An 18234-nucleotide genomic window follows, 5' to 3' on the forward strand; every position below is an offset into this window, starting at 1 on the left:
TGCTCCGTGCTGGGTATGGAGCCCGAGCTCCCGAGCTGGGCTCCTGGAAGTGCTTCCCCACGGGAAGGAAAACGCGTAGTCCCAGTGTCTCAGATGCAGATGATTCGCTGCCCAGGGCAGGGAAAGGCCAGCAAGACTTTGGTCAATCCGTGGGCATAATCACTATTGGGAATGGTATCCTCAATGAGGTGATGGGCTCCCGAAGGAGAATGACAGTTCTTCCCGATGGGAATGAAAGCACGTAGCCACAGTGTTCCAGGTGCAGAAGACACGCTGCCCAGGGCAGGTAAAGGCTAGCAAGACCATTCTATCTCCGTACTTTTCGCGTTGTATCAATCCCCTGGCGTATCCGATATTGGAGCTCTGTTCCTAATGCCGAAACCGCTGTCGTGAAAGGGAATGGCAACACCTTTCCTTGAGAAGAGAAGCATCCGGTCTAGCTGTTGCTGCTGCCCGTCACCAAACTGCCCAGGGCAGGTGGAGGCCAGCGAGACCTTTCTGTGCTGGGAACGCGCCGTGCCGACCCGGGGCTCCCCTCAGAGGGGAGCCGCCGCTCGCGGGGCGGATTCGGGGAGCTCGGGCGCCTCGGGAGGCTGCGCTCGCTCCCCACGGCCGCGCTCTAGGTCTCCATGGTGAGGAGGGCCGCCCTTTCCTCCTCTGCTGTCTGTCCCCGGCGAGGGGCCGTCCTTCCTTTCCTTCTCTCCCCTCCTCTCCGTGGCGCGCGCCCAGGCCCCGCCCCGGGGGCCCGACGGCCATCTTGGCCGGGTGGCGGCGGCGGTGGCGGCGCGAGCACGTTGCGCGCGCGGGATCACCGGACGCCGTTCCCCCGCCGCGGCGCGAGGGCGCCACGCGCTCCCAGCCCTGCTCCCCCCCCGGCCCCGCCGCACCCCCCTCACAGCTCCCGGTAAGTGACGCCGGGGGGCAATCCCCGCCTTCCCGCACAGGAATGGAGGCGGCACGCAGCGGGCCCCCTTCCCCATACCGTGCTGCCGGCCCGGCCTGGGCGGCGGCCTCGCCCGATCCACCGTGGGAGAAGGGTCGGCTCGGCCGCGCCCCGCCCGGGCCTCAGGGCCGGCGGCTCTCGGCGATCGGGGCTCGCTGCCGGCGTGGGCACGGCCCGGGCCGGCGCTGCCTGCACACGCGGCACGTCATCCCCGGCGCCTCGGGTTTGTGCCAGCCGGGGGCAGAGAGCGCCGTCCCTGCGGGAATGGCTTCCCTGTGCGTGCGGCGCGGGATCCTCGCCTGCTGGCGGAGCCGCCGTGGCCTGGCTCTGGGAAGGGAACGCCGGCATTTTGCTCCTGTGGAAACGGGGAACTTCCTCCTCGAGGTGGGGGGGAAAGCCGTGTTTTGCCTTCTTTTGGGGGAAGCTGATATCCACGTGGGTGCTTGTGGGGCGGTGAGGAGATCAAGCCTTCTTGCAGGTGCGATAAGATAGCGGGGTAAGGCCGTGTTCTACGAGGCGTGTGTAAAAACAAGTCGGCAGGGCTTTTCCCAAGGACCATGGTGGTGTTTCCTGCCTGGAATGCACTTGGATACTTCACCTGCAAGTTCCTGTGACAATTTTCACGCCCTAATTTAAGTTGCTCTGCTGTGATTCCGTCCATAAACTGCAGTTCTAAACCAGTGGTCGTGAAATACTTTCATTAGTTGCATTAGATTGCTAATTTTTGGGTTCGTTCTCACGCATTTCACTTCATGTTAAGAGAAAATGTTAAAGATTGTGTGATAATTAATACTGCTCAGCACAAGCTAAACACACCCACTCGTTGTGCAGCGTCAGTATATTTGACCATACTCTTTCATGTTAACATATTTTCTTATTCATGTCGTGTCTTATGAGTAACAAAGTGATTTAGGGAAATCTGGGGCACGTCTAAACTTCTTTTTTTGTATTGCCTCAGTTTCTAAAACAAATGTTGAGACCTTAAGCATAGACTAGCTCTTGTATCATTTACTGTTGTTTCTGCCTTGATACTTACAGATGTAGTGATCTCCCATATGCAGTTTGAAAATATGTTTTATCTTTCATTTCAATTTTCTTTGGGTATTCTAGTTCTTGGCTTTCTTGTTCTTTTTGTAGTGTGACTGTAGGTAGTCCATCAGCAGTGGAATTGAGAGGAAATTCTTGAGCTTATTTTCAATGGCAGCTGGAAATATGGCTCATCCTCACTTCTTTCCACAGCTTTCTCTCTGAGATCTGATGCAATGTAATTTTATAAAATGTTCACTGGTTTTGTGCAAAGTAACTAAAGTATGGCACAATTCTGAACCCAGACCTTGCCTTCACATCTTTCATTGAATAATCTCTGTTTCAGTCTTTGTTTACTTTCAGTGTTTTAATTTTTCTTTGTTTAAGCTGAATAATTCAGTGCAATTACAAATCTTTGTTGGTCATAATTGCCTTGACTTAGTAAATTATAATTTAGCCCTAATGCCTGTGAAATAAATAAATATTATTAATGCAAGCACTTGTTCCATGGATCATACATTGCTTTTGCCTTCTGTGACAGATAGCAAGGTCTGCCTGTGGGCTGCTGGTTTTTTTTTTTGGGTAATCTGGTGTGTCAGGGTGTGCAGCAGCTGTGTCTGCTGGCTGCCTAAGAATGCTGACTTAGAATGCTGGTGATAACATGGTTTGTGTCTTACTTTTCAATATGTTTGATTTTTTGCATTAAGTGATGTAAGTGTATATAATGGGCAGGCTTTGGCTTCAATAGATGATACTGACAGGGTTTTTAGAACATTCTTTTTTTTTTCTCTAGCCAGCAGTTTTTAGTCATTCTCTCCTTCCTTCATATGTGTTGGCAGTGCATTCTGGGTAGATTTTCTGCTGCCACACCATCACCATCCACTAATTTAAAATAGCTCTTTATCCTAGTAGTTAGTAGCAAATTAATATTTTCATAGTCTGTTTTTTATTCTGTTCTTCTTGATATGGAAAGGAGAAGCAGTCATGAAGTCAAATGCTTCTGAGTACTGGTTTCTCCTGCCCCTAAAGTGCTGACTGCACTGCTCAGATACTGGTGTGTTGTACTGTAACATTGCTGGTCTCTGTTCAGTGTCCTGAAAATTCTGCATCAGTTCTTGGAATCAGACCGTCCTATTCCTTATGTTAATTTAAATGCCACTCAGCTAACTGGGTGTAAATATGTAACTTGAGTTCAGTCTGGTTTTGAACAGTTTGTTTATTTGTTTCTGAGTTCTAAGTAGGTATTATTATTTTCTTTTGTGTACAGTTGTCATTTTAGACATCAGCACAGTTCTGGAAATACTGCAGAAGATAATGGAGTCACAATTTATTTTTTTCTGAAAATGGGTAAGACCACCAGAGAGTTTTGGATAAACTGACACTTCTGTCACATAGATGGGAGCAGAGTGGGAGGGAGTGTGTGTCTTCATGCTGCTTCATTGCTTCTATTCCCCCCAGCATGTACTCTTAATAAATGTTTAGTGTACACATTTAATTTTCTGACCCCTTCAAAAGTATTCACCACAGATGGGCATTCTCCCATGTGAGTTGGAATTAGAAAAAAACCCAAACTTGAGCTGTTCCATTGCTTACCGACCACAGTCTGATTCAGCAGCGAGTGTAAATTTCAGTCTGATTATCCCGCCAAGACTGTGGAAAGCTTGCTGAGGAGGTTGGCAAGAATTGCTTGTTTCAAGCCGTATTTGCCTTGGTGTTTGAGAGCAGCCCCACTGTCCTGCTTTGGAGCTGCAGGCTAAGCCCCAGCTGGAAGGGCAGGTGGGTGTTTGAGGGGAGATGGCCTCATCAGGATCCTGGAGCAGGGTTTGGGGGGTGTCCTGCTGAGCCACAGCACGTTTGGCTTCTGGGGCTGGCCTGTGCAACCCACAGAACAGGTTCACTGCTGCCTACAGCTCAGGTGGAAGAGGCACAGTGCTCTCTGCTCAGACCTTGGAGAAAGGGCTGGCCCACATTAAGCACTTCCTTTGGAAAACAGAGAGAGAATGATTCATCCCCAAATACTCTTCATACTGTGCACCACAGGATTTTAATGAAAAGCACTGGGATGTCTTCCCAAAGAATATATCTTTATTTGAAGTAATGACAACATCCAGTATCTGTCCCCAAGAAAATTACTCTGGCTCAAGCACTCTTATAGTCTTCAAAATTAAGGCTTTCAGGTTTTTTTTTTTCTGATGTATTAAAATGGGAACTGCAGACTCAGTATTCCATGCCTGTTGGTGTGGTCTATATAGGCAATTTTACTGTTCAGCCCTACTTTGTCAGTCTGGTCTGACAACACAAAGCTGTTGAATCACTTTTAATTTTTTTTTTTTTTCAAATATTCAGTCATTTATTTGAAAACATCATCTGTGTTAATAGGACTTTATGGCTTAGGAAATTTAAAATAGTAAAGAAAAAGAAATACAAGTAGAAACTGCCACAGTAAGGTTGGCAGTGTGACTAATATTAATTTATAGGTGATGAAGATTATCTTTTGACATTAGTTTAAAAATACTTTGGAAACTGAATAAAGGAATAAAACTACGACTTCTAAAAGGAACCACTTAAAATATTTGTACCTGTGGTAGTAATAGATTTCAGGATACAACATCTGCTTTTGTGACCTTTGCTGTTGGATGTCCATCTTCCAGATATTGCAGTAGTATCTGGAGGATTCCTTCTCACTGAAGTTGGAAGGGTAGAGTTTAACATGATAAATGTGCCATACACCCATTTTATCCTTGTTTCTTCAGGAGTTTGCAAGTCACAACCTTTGTTCATCCAATAGCTGTATGTTGTAAATACAGTCTGTAAACCTCTGCAGGATGCTTTGGTTTGGTGAAGCAAACGTGAGCTGGACATCCAACAGAAAAAAACTTCCCTTAATTAGAAATGTTAGAATCCTTTGGATGCAACTGCACCTTTGCACTGTGTGGAAAACCTGAAGTATTTCTAGACTCCTTTCCAGTTGTATCATTGAACTACTGCATTGAAATGATTTTGAACACATCATCTGAAGGGTTCCCATCCCTCTATTTAGTGAAAGAGAAATGCTTTGTACTTTATGGCATTTATTTTTACCAAGAAAAAAAGTGTTTGTAATCTGACATCTTAAAGTCTTCCAAGAGCCTCATAATTCAGTCATCTTTGTTGTTCTGGAGCTGGAGGGAGTTGTCTTCAGGTGTGCCTTGTTCATAGGAAGATGGAATTCATTATTATTGTTATTTTCAGTATTATGAATGAATATAGTAAAGGAAATATAAATGTACTTTAAAACACATTGCACCTTTTCTTATCTATCAGACTTAAATTTAAAATTCTCTGCCCTTCCCTCCATTTGCTGCAGCTGTACAAAGTCCCAATACAATCCAGTACTTGTCAATGTACATTACAAAGAGCTAAGCAGGGAAAGAGGGGCTTGTAGAGAGGAATACAAATTGTAATTTCACTTCTTTGGATGCATTTATTTGTGATTTCAGGGGTATTTCATAATCTTGTACTTCACAGAATTAGACAGTTTTTTAGGTTGGAAAAGACCTCCAAGATATTGAGTCCAGCCATTAACCCAGCACTGGCCCCTAACCTGTGCCTCTGAGGGCCACATGAGCATGTCTTTTAAATACTTCCAGGATGGTGACTCCACCATTTCCCTGAGCTGCAATGCTTGTCCACCTTTCAGTGAAGATAATTTTCCTAACATCCAATCTAAACTTTCCCTGGCAAAATCTGAGGCTGTTTCTTCTTGTCCTGTCTCTTGTTATTTTGGAGTAGAGCCCAGTCCCCCATCTTGCTATACCCTCCTTTCAGACAGCTGTAGAGAGTGATAAGAGCCTCCTTTCTGGACTAAACACTCCCAGCTCCCTCAGCTGTTCCTCAGCCCTGTGCTCCAGACCCTTCCCCAGCTCCACTGCCCTCTCTGGGCTCACTCCAGCCCCTCAGTGACTTTCTTCAGTGAGAGACCCAGAACAGGACCCAGGATTTGAGGTTTGGCCTCAGCAGTGCCCAGTACAGGGGGACAGTCCCTGCCCTGCTCCTGCTGGCCACACTACTGCTGATCCAGGCCAGGATGCCACTGGCCTCTTGGCCACCTGGGCACTGCTGCCTCATGGTCAGGGGCTGCTGGGCACCCCCAGGTCCTTTTCCACCAGGCAATTTTCCTTCCAGCCTGCCCCAGCCTGTGCCACTGCTGGGTGGTTGTGACCCAAGGCAGGACCCAGCACTTGGCCTTACTGATCCTCAGCCCATGGATCCGGCTGGGCCAGATCCCTTTGCAGAGCCTTTCTATGTTCTTTATAAAGAATTTCACTTCTTTTTATTGAAATCTATTATAGGCATTGATACCATATTAGGAAATGCAGAATGTAACTGTAGTTATTTAAATACTAGTGAAACTCAAGATTAAAGAATCAAACATCATTGTGAATGTCTGCTCTCATTGCCTGGTTTACTTTATGCAATTACAAATTTTCACTTTGAAAACTGGTTTATATTTCACACTGTTTTAATCCTTTACTGCAGAATATTGGCATACAGTCTGTATACTAATCATATCCTTGGAGTAATAGTTGTGGTCACAGTTTGACAGAGTGAACAAGGGTGCTTTATACAAGGTGACTTGTAAACCCAAAATTTGGAGCTGTATATATTCTTATGTTCTTACTACAATGTGCTTTTTTTGGAAACATGCATTTTCAGATGTAATCACAATTTTATTTTTACAATAGAAAAATGGGATGGAAAGTTGATGTTAAAAGCTTGTGCAGTTATCTACACATCTGTCTCTGACTTTGTTTGCCACGTTGCTTAAAGGAGGAAAAAATACAATAGTTTTGCATTTTTCATCTCTGCACCTCACTAGCAATAACTTACAATGTCTGTTCTCTGTGCTTTCAGTAAAATGATCTTTTATGGTTTCTTTTTTCTTTTTTTTTTCTTTAAGGTCTGGAAGACTCCCACTATTCCTTATAATTGGTGTATGTGTTTAACCCTAAATTGTGCATTATGGCAGACAAATTAACAAGAATTGCTATAGTCAACCATGACAAGTGTAAGCCAAAGAAATGTCGTCAGGAATGCAAGAAGAGTTGTCCTGTGGTTCGAATGGGTAAGAGATACAAAGTAACGAGTATTGAAGCAATTGGAGACGTTTTAAATCAGTCCTGTTAGAAGGAACCAGCTTTTTGTAACTGATAGGTATTTGTGTATCATTCAAGCTTCTTTTTTTTTCATAAAGCTTTTAAAAATATCACTAAAAGCATTAACAGTTCTTAGTAATAATGACACGTTTCAAGTCTTTGGATAATCTGAAGCTTCAGTGAACATTCATTAGTTGCATGTTCCTCTGTGGAATTTAGTAGGCAAGAATTCTTATTTACCAGAAACTTTACTGACCTAATCTTAATTTTTTTCACCAGGAAAACTTTGCATAGAAGTCACATCACAGAGCAAAATAGCATGGATTTCAGAAACCCTTTGTATTGGTTGTGGTATTTGCATCAAGGTAAAAATTAAACTGCTTTATTTAAAGTACTAAATTTTCCTTATCTTGCTATTATAGTAATGCATACTGTAACTTCAGAAAGCAGTTTTCTTTCCTGGACTAATCAGACCGAGTTAACTTACTGTTTATAGAAAGTGAAGAACTATATCACTTGACTAAACTGACTGGGTTGCAAGGTGTGGGTTTTGTTTGTGGCTTTGTTTTTGCTTGGCTTTGTTTAGGTTCTTTGTTTGTGTCTGTAGACTCCTAGCAGCAGAAAGATGTTTTTTGTGAAAGGTGGAGAATATATGCAGCGTGCCTTATTTGTATTGTAAAATGACACTCTCAATTGCAGACTATTAATTTGAAAAATGTGGTGCAGACCTTCCTTGACAGGTTGACCATGTAAAGGAAATTTGGTAGAAATCCATTTAAAAATGTAAATGCACAGCTGGGTGCAGTACAAAACATAGACTTTTGGTAATAAATTGTGTGCACTAATCATCTATAATTTATTTCAATTCCAGAAATGTCCTTTTGGAGCCTTGTCAATTGTTAACTTACCTAGCAACCTGGAGAAAGAAACAACGCATAGATACTGTGCCAATGCCTTCAAACTTCACAGGTATTTTACTTATCAAATATAAATGTAAAAGAGACAAAAAAATCTGAAGTTTTTTGTAGCATAAACATAGTGCACATCTAGGTAGAAGATAGTTTTCCTAATGTCCAATCTAAACCTCCACTGATGAAATCTGAGGCTGTTTCTGCTTGTCTTGTTTCTTGTTACTTTGGAACTAAGTGTTTTTGGTTCTTACACCACTAGCTTACTTTTAGAATGTTAATTACATTTTTCTTATTAAAAGTATTATGAAATAGAGATTGTTTTATGAGCTGCTATTTAAGAACAGACTGCCATTAAATATTTCTTATGATCTTCTATTTTTAAAGAATTTGATATCATTTGGGTTAGATATTTGCAAGTTAACAAAGGCTGTAATAACCATAAATCTGAAAATTGGTTGTAATATTTACTTGACCACTGAATGTTGGTGTGTGATGGCATAAATATAACACAAACTTCCCAATGTTTTGTACAGGTTGCCTATCCCTCGTCCAGGTGAAGTACTGGGATTGGTTGGAACCAATGGTATTGGAAAATCAACTGCCTTGAAAATTTTAGCAGGAAAACAGAAGCCAAATCTTGGAAAATATGATGTATGTATCAGCAATAGAATATAGTTAGCATTTTAGATAGCTGTGTTTACATTTTTTGACTGAATGTTTGTATCTGTGAATGTGATAGATTTGTGGGGATGTTGGCACTTCATCTATTGACAGCCAGTGACCTGCTCCACACAGGAGCAATAGTAGAAGGGTATTGATAACAAAGGCTTTCTTGCAAATTGTTTATGTCTCTCAAGAAAGATAAGGGTACTAATTGTAACTCACAAAAGCTAAAAATCAGATGTGGGTTTCTGTCTTGAAGTCTCACTTAAGTTGAGGGCTTGGGGTTTTTTTAATACCAGTCTTTTAAAATGTCAGGCTTTTCTCCCTGCATTATTTACCTGTTCCCATCAGGGATTTCCATAGCCCAAGTATTGGAGTTTCTTCTAAGTTACCTTTGTTTTCATCTGAACAGCTCAAGTGTCTATGAGCACTTACCATGTATCTTTGGGATTTCTTAGCATTTTTATCTTTGATTATTTTGAGGAAGATTTCTCATAAAGTATATTGTTATTGGAAGTTGTGGTTGAAAGTATTTCCCACTGTACACTTGAATACTGAACTCTGAAAAATTCTTAGTTTTTTCATGTTGCTAGTTACTTAGAAATAAGATTTTTGAGACCCAGACTGAACTTGTAATCTGCTGGTATTCTTGGAAATTCATAATCCATTTTCCTGTGTGTTTACTCCAAGTCTAACTGCAGCCAGTGAGCAAAATATTTTACAAAGACTTCTTCATGAAGCGCTACTCCAAAGAGTGAAAACATTCGAGAAAGGGCATAAATAATGACTATTAGGAGTCCTCTTAGCAGTATTTCAGATGTTACTTTCTTATCTTCAAATTGCACAGGCACAATTGAATTCTGATGCAAACTTCTGTCCTTCAACAAGCACTTTTAACAACAAGTGTGTTCAAGCTTTCTTCAGCAGTTTCTTTACCTGGAAGAGTAATGTTTTAATAAACTGTTAATTTCATGGCTGCTACTTAAGCTGCAAAGAAATAATAATTTCCCAGCTACATTTTACATTCTCTTTCAAGTTTGGTTTATATTATTTTGTGGACTTCTTGTTTCAGGTGGTAGTATTGCAGAAATAGCAAAACTTTTGACTTTCTGAATGTGTACTTAATTGAATTACCATGCTTCCAAAATCAGACTTTGCTGTGAAGGAGCCATATCAGTATGACCACAGAAACACGTGGTATGAATTGAATCTTCCATGTTGCTTCTGTTCTAAAACTGATGAAGCATTTCCTCTGTGTATTTGCTTGGTTTGAAAATATGACTGTGTCAGTCTGATTCCATACTGTTTATCATCAAAGTAATTAACTCAGCACCCCTCAGAGTAGTACAGTGTGCAGGGGGGGACTTTTTCCTGGGTGATTGCTCTGAACAGCTCCTTTTATTTTCAATTGTCATTTTTTCCTTTGTTTTCTCCTTCTGTTTCCTTGGAAATGTTAGCTAGAAGCAGAGAAGATTACCAGATTTGTTGCATCTTCTGTGCAAGTTTGTGCTTTTATCATTCCAGTCCTTTTCCTTTGGATCAGATATCTAATAAGTGTGGTTACACTAATCCATGCTGTCATTTTCCCCATGAAGTTGTTTCAGTAGCTTCTTAACTGTGCAAATTAATTTTTTTGAAGGCTAGTGAAACCTGGACAAAAAGGGTCTATGAACTTTGTTTATGGAAAGTTTTTGGGGATTTTTTTTTGGTGTGTTAGCTTTTAAGCATATTCTTTTGCCTTATTGACTGGAATTTAAAATTAGAGCTTCTTACTATGTTTTTTGAATGTTTTAAGTAAACCCAGGCTTTAATTTTGTCACAGGATCCACCTGACTGGCAAGAAATTTTGACTTACTTCCGAGGATCTGAATTACAAAACTATTTCACCAAGATCCTGGAAGATGACCTTAAAGCTATCATTAAACCTCAGTACGTGGACCAGATTCCTAAAGCTGCAAAGGTGAGACATTTCATGAGTTAATAGAAAGCTGGGAGCTTCTTCTGTAGTACTTCACATGTGTTTAAAGGTTGTATTTAGAAGCATAATTCAAAGCTATCTGAAATTTTTAATGTTGGTTTGGGGTTTTTTTTGTTATTTATCATACAGGGAACAGTGGGATCAATTCTGGATAGGAAGGATGAAACTAAGACACAAACTGTTGTATGTCAGCAGCTTGGTAAGTAATTAAATTTTAAAGTATTTGAGAAATTCATATTTACTGAAACAATCAAATGTACCATAACATGGTAGAATATGTAAATTACACCAACTCCAAAAAAAGAGAAAAAGTAAAAGTGCTTTGGTGTAAAGCCCAGGGCATGCTGTAATATAAATAACACAAATAATACTTTCTGGTGGCAGACTAGTTGATACATGCTAGTTAACAGAATCTAATGCAATTTCTGTTTGATAGTAGAAAGTGCTTATTTTTAGATCTGGAAAAATTCCATTTAACATCTGCTGCTCTTGCTTGCTCACAAATGTGGCAAAATCTGAGCATCCCCCTCAGGAGAACCGCTGCATGTTAAAGATGTTATCCTAATAGACCACACTCCCCCCAAAGCTTGTATAATCTAATTTCAGTGGGAGTAACACTGACTTCTTAGATTAATACAATTAATAGGAACATCTGCATAGTCCAGCCCTAGTAATGTTTTGCAGGTGTTTTGTATTTAGTTGTTACTAAATTTAGTCGTTGCTAAATTCACCATGACATTCTTTTTGGTGGAAATGGGTAGTGAAGGTGGGGCTGCCATTGTGCCACCAGGTATGTGGGCTTTGAGTCCCACTTAATTTATTAGTAACTATCTATTGTTGAAATGTGGTGTTCATTAAACTGCTTAGAAAATACCTGCTTCATCCATCTACTGTAAGGTTTGAGGGACTTGATTTTCCTGAAAATCAGAAGTCTTCAGCCAGGTCTGATAAGTAACACTTTCAGAACTGGTATAGCTTCTTTTTAGGGCCAGAAATCTTTACCGAATATATGGTGGAAGAATAAATAGAAATGTAATCCTTCTGCTTGATAAGCAGCAGCCATGAAAGTAATGCTGTGGAGAAGCCATAGCTTGCTGTGACTTAGTATTAGCAGTATGATTCTGATGCTCTATAAAGTGAATGCTTATTCTCTGTTTTCTTTTCCTCTCTGTAGAATGTTTGCTATGTTTATACATGTTTCTGTAGGTAATAAAAATATGGATTGTGTTGGTTATAACATGCCTAAAATTAACCACTTATTTGCAGACTTAACACATCTGAAAGAAAGAAATGTTGAGGACCTTTCAGGAGGAGAACTTCAGAGATTTGCTTGTGCAGTTGTTTGCATTCAGAAGGCTGATATGTATGTTTAATTTACTTCTGTTACACATTGCTTCTAATAAGGTCTCAGAATATGGTCCTCAAATTTACACTTATTCTTAACAATAAGACTTCTGGTTGAAATATTTTTAAATATTTTATAATTATTAAATAATGTTTAAAAATTATTTGAAAAAACAACTTTTGCCAACTCATAAGCTGAAAGCCATTTTTACTTCATGTGTAATCTCTGGATTCTGTATACTTTTATTTATTTGAGTGGAAATAGCTGATTTCAGAAGCCAGTGTTAGATTTCAGCATCACAACCTCGTAACCTCTCCCTGATCCCACCTAAATGTATCTTGTTGGACAGCACACCTCCCTTAGCCTCTCTGAATGAGAAAGGTACAGCTGCTTCCCCATCTCTTGGAACTTGAGTCCTTTCTCTCCTGTCTTGCAAGCAGGAAATTACTGTCTAATCTTTGTTGTGTCCTGACTCCTTGAGACTGAAAAAGCAAGATCAGAGGAGTTACAGGGTTTTGGTTTTTTTGCTTTCATTTTTGGTTGGTTGGTAGGTTTTGTTCTGCTTGGGCTGCTGTTCTTCTTTAGTTGATGTGAATTTCAAGTGGGTTTCCTTATACAGTTTTCTCTTTGGAAGATGGCATTCTTCCACTCTTCTAAGGTATTTTTGCACTTTTCAGTTCATGTTAAATTTAAGGTAACTCTGAGTGAATCCTAACTGCTGATTCTTGTAAACTTTCAATTAGTTTGTCAGAACTTTTGGCAGAGTAATACTTAACTCACTTTCACATGACAGTCTACAGAGAATGAAAGCAGGTGTGCACAATTCTCATTTTTGCCTCCCTTTTTTGAGTATAAATGATGGGGTTTTTTTTTATTTCCATGCATTTAATAGCTGAAATGTTAATATTATGTTTGAATAAGTAGAAAGCTTGCATTCACTAAGACTTCACTCTTCCTTTTGGGATTAGCTTCATGTTTGATGAACCTTCCAGCTACTTGGATGTCAAGCAGCGCTTGAAGGCTGCCATTACTATCCGGTCCCTAATAAACCCTGACAGGTAAATATAAGCCTCAGATGTTTTGCCAGACTGTAAGAATGCATGACTGCTTACAGAGGGAAGAAATATCCAGTCCATCCCCTCAGAAGTGCTCACTTCTCAGTATGATACACTAACAGATGTTTCAAATATTTCAAATCAGTAATACTCTATTCTTTTGCGTTTTGCAAACTTATTTCATGTAGTTTCTTGTTCTGTTTGAAAATTTTGTAACAAGGATGGGAAAATATTGGCGGTTACTTTTCACCTGAATATTGCTGTTTCATCCCTTTCTCACAAAGATTTTTATTTTCTTAAAATGTGCGAAGTATTTTTCACTCAATCAATCAACATTCATCCATTTACTGTATATAAAGAAGCTGCCAGTTTACACTAAAAATCGATTTTCAGTTTATCATTCACGAGTTTATTGTACAATTTTAAAAATGCTTGTGAGACATTTGAACTCTCTCCTTTTTAGCATAAAGTGAAGAAACCATATTAACTAAAAACCATGTTGATAGCTCTTGTTTATGCAAGACTAGAGTAAGAAAAAAAGAAAGAAAATGTTTTGCATTGAAGTAAGAAAGCATCTCTCTCTGAATCTGTTTTTCAGGTACATTATTGTTGTAGAGCATGATCTAAGTGTGTTAGATTATCTCTCTGACTTTATCTGCTGCCTGTATGGTGTGCCAAGTGCTTATGGTGTTGTTACCATGCCTTTCAGCGTAAGGGAAGGTAATTCTTGCCATATTTCTCTTTTTAAACATACCCAGAAAAGATAGCAAAATGTCAGTTGTATGCTATATAAACATGTCCTCTTCCTGTTACAATGAAAAACTGTTTGATTTCCTTGCAGAATTTCTGTGTTACATGATGCTAAATTCATAATTCAACTCAAAAGCCTTCATTATGAAATACCCTTTTTCTCTTGCTATGGACATCATTTTGATACTTGCAGGTGTTTTGTAAACAGTGGAGTTACACAAAAGACCCTAAAAGTAGTAGAGAAAGGGCAAGAGAGAGGTAGCACTGTACAGAGGTATGTAGTGTTCAACTGAATTGACCCCACTTGTAGTACAGAGACTCAGTAAAAACTGGCTTTGGGAGAGTGGCCCCAACAGCAGGATTCCTTTAAACCCCACACACATCATTAACAGTGGGTTTTTCAGGAAGAGCTGCTCCAGCCATTCTGTAGTTTAGTAAGGCTTTTCTTCATTCAGTTTGCATAATGTGCATACCTTAAAAGAGTGGGTCTTGTTGTTTCTGCTACCGTAGCATTTAAAATCCAGTGTTCTCATTACCTGAATGGAATTTACAGCCAGGAATTGAAATTCTTGTTTTACTTTGTTACAGATCTCTTCTAATGATCTTTTTTCTTCCCATCATAGGCATAAATATTTTCCTAGATGGCTATGTTCCAACAGAAAATCTAAGGTTTCGAGATGCATCTCTGGTATTTAAAGTAGCTGAGACAGCTAATGAAGAAGAGGTTAAAAAGATGTGTATGTACAAATATCCCGGAATGAAAAAAAAGATGGGAGAATTTGAACTATCCATAGTAGCTGGAGAATTCACCGATTCTGAAATTATGGTGATGTTAGGGGAAAATGGTAAGTGCAGTTTATGTTGGAAACTGCTTCTCCAGCCCTGAATATGCTCCTGAAGCCCTTCTTGACTTTGGGAGCCAGGCTTCAAAATTACTGGGTTTAAGTCAGGTTGAGCTGCTTGTTACCTGGTGAAGATATCACAGCACGAGTCTCCTGACTAGAGAGAATGTGAAGTTACTGAATGTTAACAGCACCACTGTGTTTGTTACCCCATTTTAAAAACTTGGGTGGCAGTTTTAAGATGTCTCTTCCATTTGAAAAAGCAAGTAGTAGCAAGTGCTGGAAGTTAATACAGGAATTCTCAAACAGCCTAATTTTAAAATGTATTCTTTATTAAACATAGTCTTTGTTGTATCAGTGACTTAATTGTCAGAGGTCTAAATTACTGAAAAGTGATTAATGTGTAACTTGTGTTTTATTTTAGGAACTGGCAAAACAACATTTATCCGAATGCTGGCAGGAAGACTTACACCTGATGAAGGAGGTAACGTGTTATACCAAGCTGAAACCTATTTGAAGGATACTGGAAAGTCTCTTGTTTACTTTATTAATTTACTTTATTAATTTTGTCTTTTTATAGGTGAGGTCCCAGTTCTAAATGTCAGCTACAAACCACAGAAAATCAGCCCTAAATCTACGGTATGTTTCAGCCTTATTTAGTAAGTATCATGTTTGCTACAAAATGCACAGATAGAAATTATTTTATGCCTATTTTATGTCTATATCTATTTTAGATAGAATATTTTTTTAAAATTCTGTTTCTGCTTGTTTTCTTGTGGTGCATAAAACTGAATAGCAACATTTTCCTTTTGCTAGGGAAGTGTCCGTCAGCTGCTGCATGAGAAGATCAGAGATGCTTACACACACCCCCAGTTTGTAACTGATGTGATGAAACCTCTTCAGATAGAAAACATCATTGACCAGGAGGTATTAATTGCTTGGATCAACATCCTCATTGTCTTAACACTCAACCTGTGCTTGAACTAAGCATGGCCTTGTTTCCCCCCCCCCACCACCAGGTTCAGACGCTGTCTGGTGGTGAGTTGCAGCGTGTGGCATTAGCTCTTTGTCTGGGTAAACCTGCAGATGTTTATCTGATTGATGAGCCCTCAGCATATCTGGACTCTGAACAGCGTCTGATGGCTGCCAGAGTCATCAAACGGTGAGTACACATGGAGGGCAAGGAACTGAAATCTGCAGTAGTACTACAATGAGTTCAATTACTCTCTCTTCTTTTCTTTTTTCCCCTCATTTCAGTTTCATTCTCCATGCTAAAAAAACAGCTTTTGTGGTAGAACATGATTTTATCATGGCTACATATCTTGCTGATCGTGTGATTGTTTTTGATGGCATTCCTTCCAAGAACACACTGGCAAACAGGTAAGAGATTCTTTGGGATTATTAAGCAAGGCTGTCATCCCTGCCTATGGAAATTTAAGCTGCATCCAAGGTTGTCCTGAGGGTTCTGACTTTTGTTTTGAATCATGGAACAGAAATTGGATTGATCCTTACTTACAGGCTGCCTAAACCAGAGTTGGGGCAGGGCTGGAGAACATAATCAAACCCTCAAGAACTAGACCAGCCTTAAGCAACTGCATGACAGCTAAATAACAATCAGAAGGGATCAAGGAATGAAGAAAGTACCAACTGTAAACTACCCTTCTGAAAATAACTCAGATGTATTAAAGCAAAGCACTGATACCTGTATGCAGATGTAGTGAAGGGCCAGTCTTGATGCCAACATGCAGTGTGCATTGTTTTACTCTTTCAGAGCTGTCCCTTTTGATTTATACTTTTGTTCCTGTAAATGATTTCATGTAGATTACAGAGAACAGCCTTATCAGAATCCAGACTTTTAGAACAATGAGTACTTGGCACAAGCCAGATGAAGTAAACACATTGGTCTGCTACCCTGGCTTTGGTGATATTCCTTCCAAGAACACATACTGGAATTAAAAAATCACAATCATTCACTTATACTGAGAAAGTTGTGTTACAGTCTTTGTTGGATTTTGCTTATCGTGCAAGTGTTGTTTTTTTTTTTTTATTGAATGTAAACAAGTGTGCCAGCACATACATGTAGATGCAAAATAAAATGAAAGTAAAGGTCACAGCTGGAAACCACATATACTACTCTCATCTTTCAGCAGCATCTGAGACAGGGTTTGACTAAAAATATGTAGCATGTCATGGTATGTTAAGTACAGCTCATATTTGCATTTCCAGACCTGAGTGAGGTCAGGATGGAGATCAAAGTTGCCTGTAATCATATGATATAAAACTTCTGAAAATGTAGCTAAAATACTATTCTCTCTCTCAACAGTCCACAGACTCTTCTGGCTGGAATGAATAAGTTTTTATCTCAGCTTGAAATCACTTTTAGAAGAGACCCCAACAATTACAGACCAAGAATAAACAAACTCAATTCCATCAAGGTAAGAGAGAAGCACCTTTACAGTACAGGAGGCATGATTATTTAATACAAAGCCAGATTTTAAAATATGGAACAAAATGAAGATTGACAAAGTAGTTCTGCTGTGCTGGAAAAACAGCATGTGAAACTATGAAGAGTAATTTTAGTTATGTTCAAGTCTGCCAAAGACTACTTTAAGTAATGGTGACTTTCTTCTCTTCCCAAGGATGTGGAACAAAAGAAGAGTGGAAACTACTTCTTCCTGGATGACTAAATATTGAATCCCAGCATCTTTTTAACTGGCATCTAGACATGCATATTGGAATCTAAACAGCTGTGATGAGATGGCTCAGATCAGATTTTAGAACAATTAATCTTTTGGAGCTTAAAATCTCATGCTGCATTTAACATCTGAGATAGTAACCATAAATATCCTAGTCCAAGTAAAACTGCCACTTTCTATATTTTGGTGACACAGCCCTATTTTCAGTGTAATAATTTCAAAATAGACCACCTTGAAATTGTGCAAATGGGTCTCCTGATTTTTCAAAATTTAAGGGAGGTTTTCAATTCAATATATCCTACTCATGTACCAAGTACTGACTGAACTTCCTCATTTTAAAATAAATCTTTGAAGCTCTTTTCTGTATAAGAGGGAAGTTTACTAAGAATGTCATGCTACAGGAGCAACTCCTCTTTTAAAAAGGTTGAATCTCTCTGGCTGAGGGTTTCAAAAATAAAATATCCATCTAAGTTACAACTCTGTTGTGGCACTGCAGAATTTCTTCAGTTATTAATTCAGAAGTGTGTATATTTGTATAATGTCACACACCCTTTTCTCACACTGTAGCTCACACAGAAGATGCAGTACAAAGAATGTAAAGGAAGGTAGCTACACCTTTTTTAATCATCTATCCCTGTTCTCAGACCTAGTAAGATGAAAATAATCAGTGAAATAATCTTAAAGAAATATAAACATGCTTTCCCTCTATCCAACTCACTCTTCCATTAAATTTTTATAAGGCTGAGATGCAGGAATTACTTTTTCCTAAAGTAAAAGCTTTGATCCTTACTCTGACAAAGAAGAAAATAAATCAAAAAAACCTTGTTAAAAACTTACTTCCATATACATTAAGATCCTTCAGGGAGCCAGAAGGCAAATTTAAAGGTTCC

At 39.5% G+C, this 18234-nt stretch overlaps 2 protein-coding genes across 4 annotated transcripts in view; one reads left to right on the forward strand and one right to left on the reverse strand.

Annotated features, from left to right (window-relative positions):
- Positions 1-594, reverse strand: part of ANAPC10 (anaphase promoting complex subunit 10) — a 32482-nt gene extending 31888 nt beyond the window's left edge. The window contains exon 1 of the mRNA XM_079307247.1: positions 320-594. The gene's annotated coding sequence lies outside the window, so the exon portion shown is untranslated. The remainder of the gene's footprint in view (positions 1-319) is intronic.
- Positions 14-17821, forward strand: ABCE1 (ATP binding cassette subfamily E member 1). Of its 3 annotated transcripts, XM_079307244.1 has the most exons (19): positions 741-777; positions 842-904; positions 6909-7073; positions 7384-7469; positions 7976-8073; positions 8549-8666; positions 10501-10638; positions 10786-10855; positions 11923-12019; positions 12970-13059; positions 13655-13776; positions 14430-14651; positions 15073-15132; positions 15229-15287; positions 15465-15575; positions 15668-15810; positions 15906-16028; positions 16972-17083; positions 17288-17821. In XM_079307244.1, the coding sequence occupies exons 3-19, from the start codon at positions 6971-6973 to the stop codon at positions 17333-17335; spliced, it is 1800 nt and encodes a 599-aa protein (XP_079163370.1). In that variant the 5' UTR covers positions 741-777; positions 842-904; positions 6909-6970; the 3' UTR covers positions 17336-17821. The 3 variants fall into 3 exon arrangements, with proteins under 3 accessions (XP_079163369.1, XP_079163370.1, XP_079163368.1); XM_079307243.1 differs by lacking the exons at positions 741-777; positions 842-904 and adding an exon at positions 14-286; XM_079307242.1 differs by having other exon boundaries at positions 772-904.
- The last annotated feature ends 413 nt before the right edge of the window (positions 17822-18234 follow it).

The sequence above is a fragment of the Erithacus rubecula genome (assembly GCF_903797595.1).
Source record: "Erithacus rubecula genome assembly, chromosome: 5".
In the NCBI taxonomy this organism is placed as follows: Eukaryota; Metazoa; Chordata; class Aves; order Passeriformes; family Muscicapidae; genus Erithacus; species Erithacus rubecula.

Excerpts from the sequence above, each read along its gene's own strand:
- ABCE1 (XM_079307243.1), top strand. The coding sequence starts at position 6,971 with ATGGCAGACAAATTAACAAGAATTGCTATAGTCAACCATGACAAGTGT. Across the intron at positions 13,060-13,654 it reads TCCCTAATAAACCCTGACAG|GTACATTATTGTTGTAGAGC; the intron begins GTAAATATAAGC and ends TCTGTTTTTCAG. Across the intron at positions 15,288-15,464 it reads AAATCAGCCCTAAATCTACG|GGAAGTGTCCGTCAGCTGCT; the intron begins GTATGTTTCAGC and ends TCCTTTTGCTAG.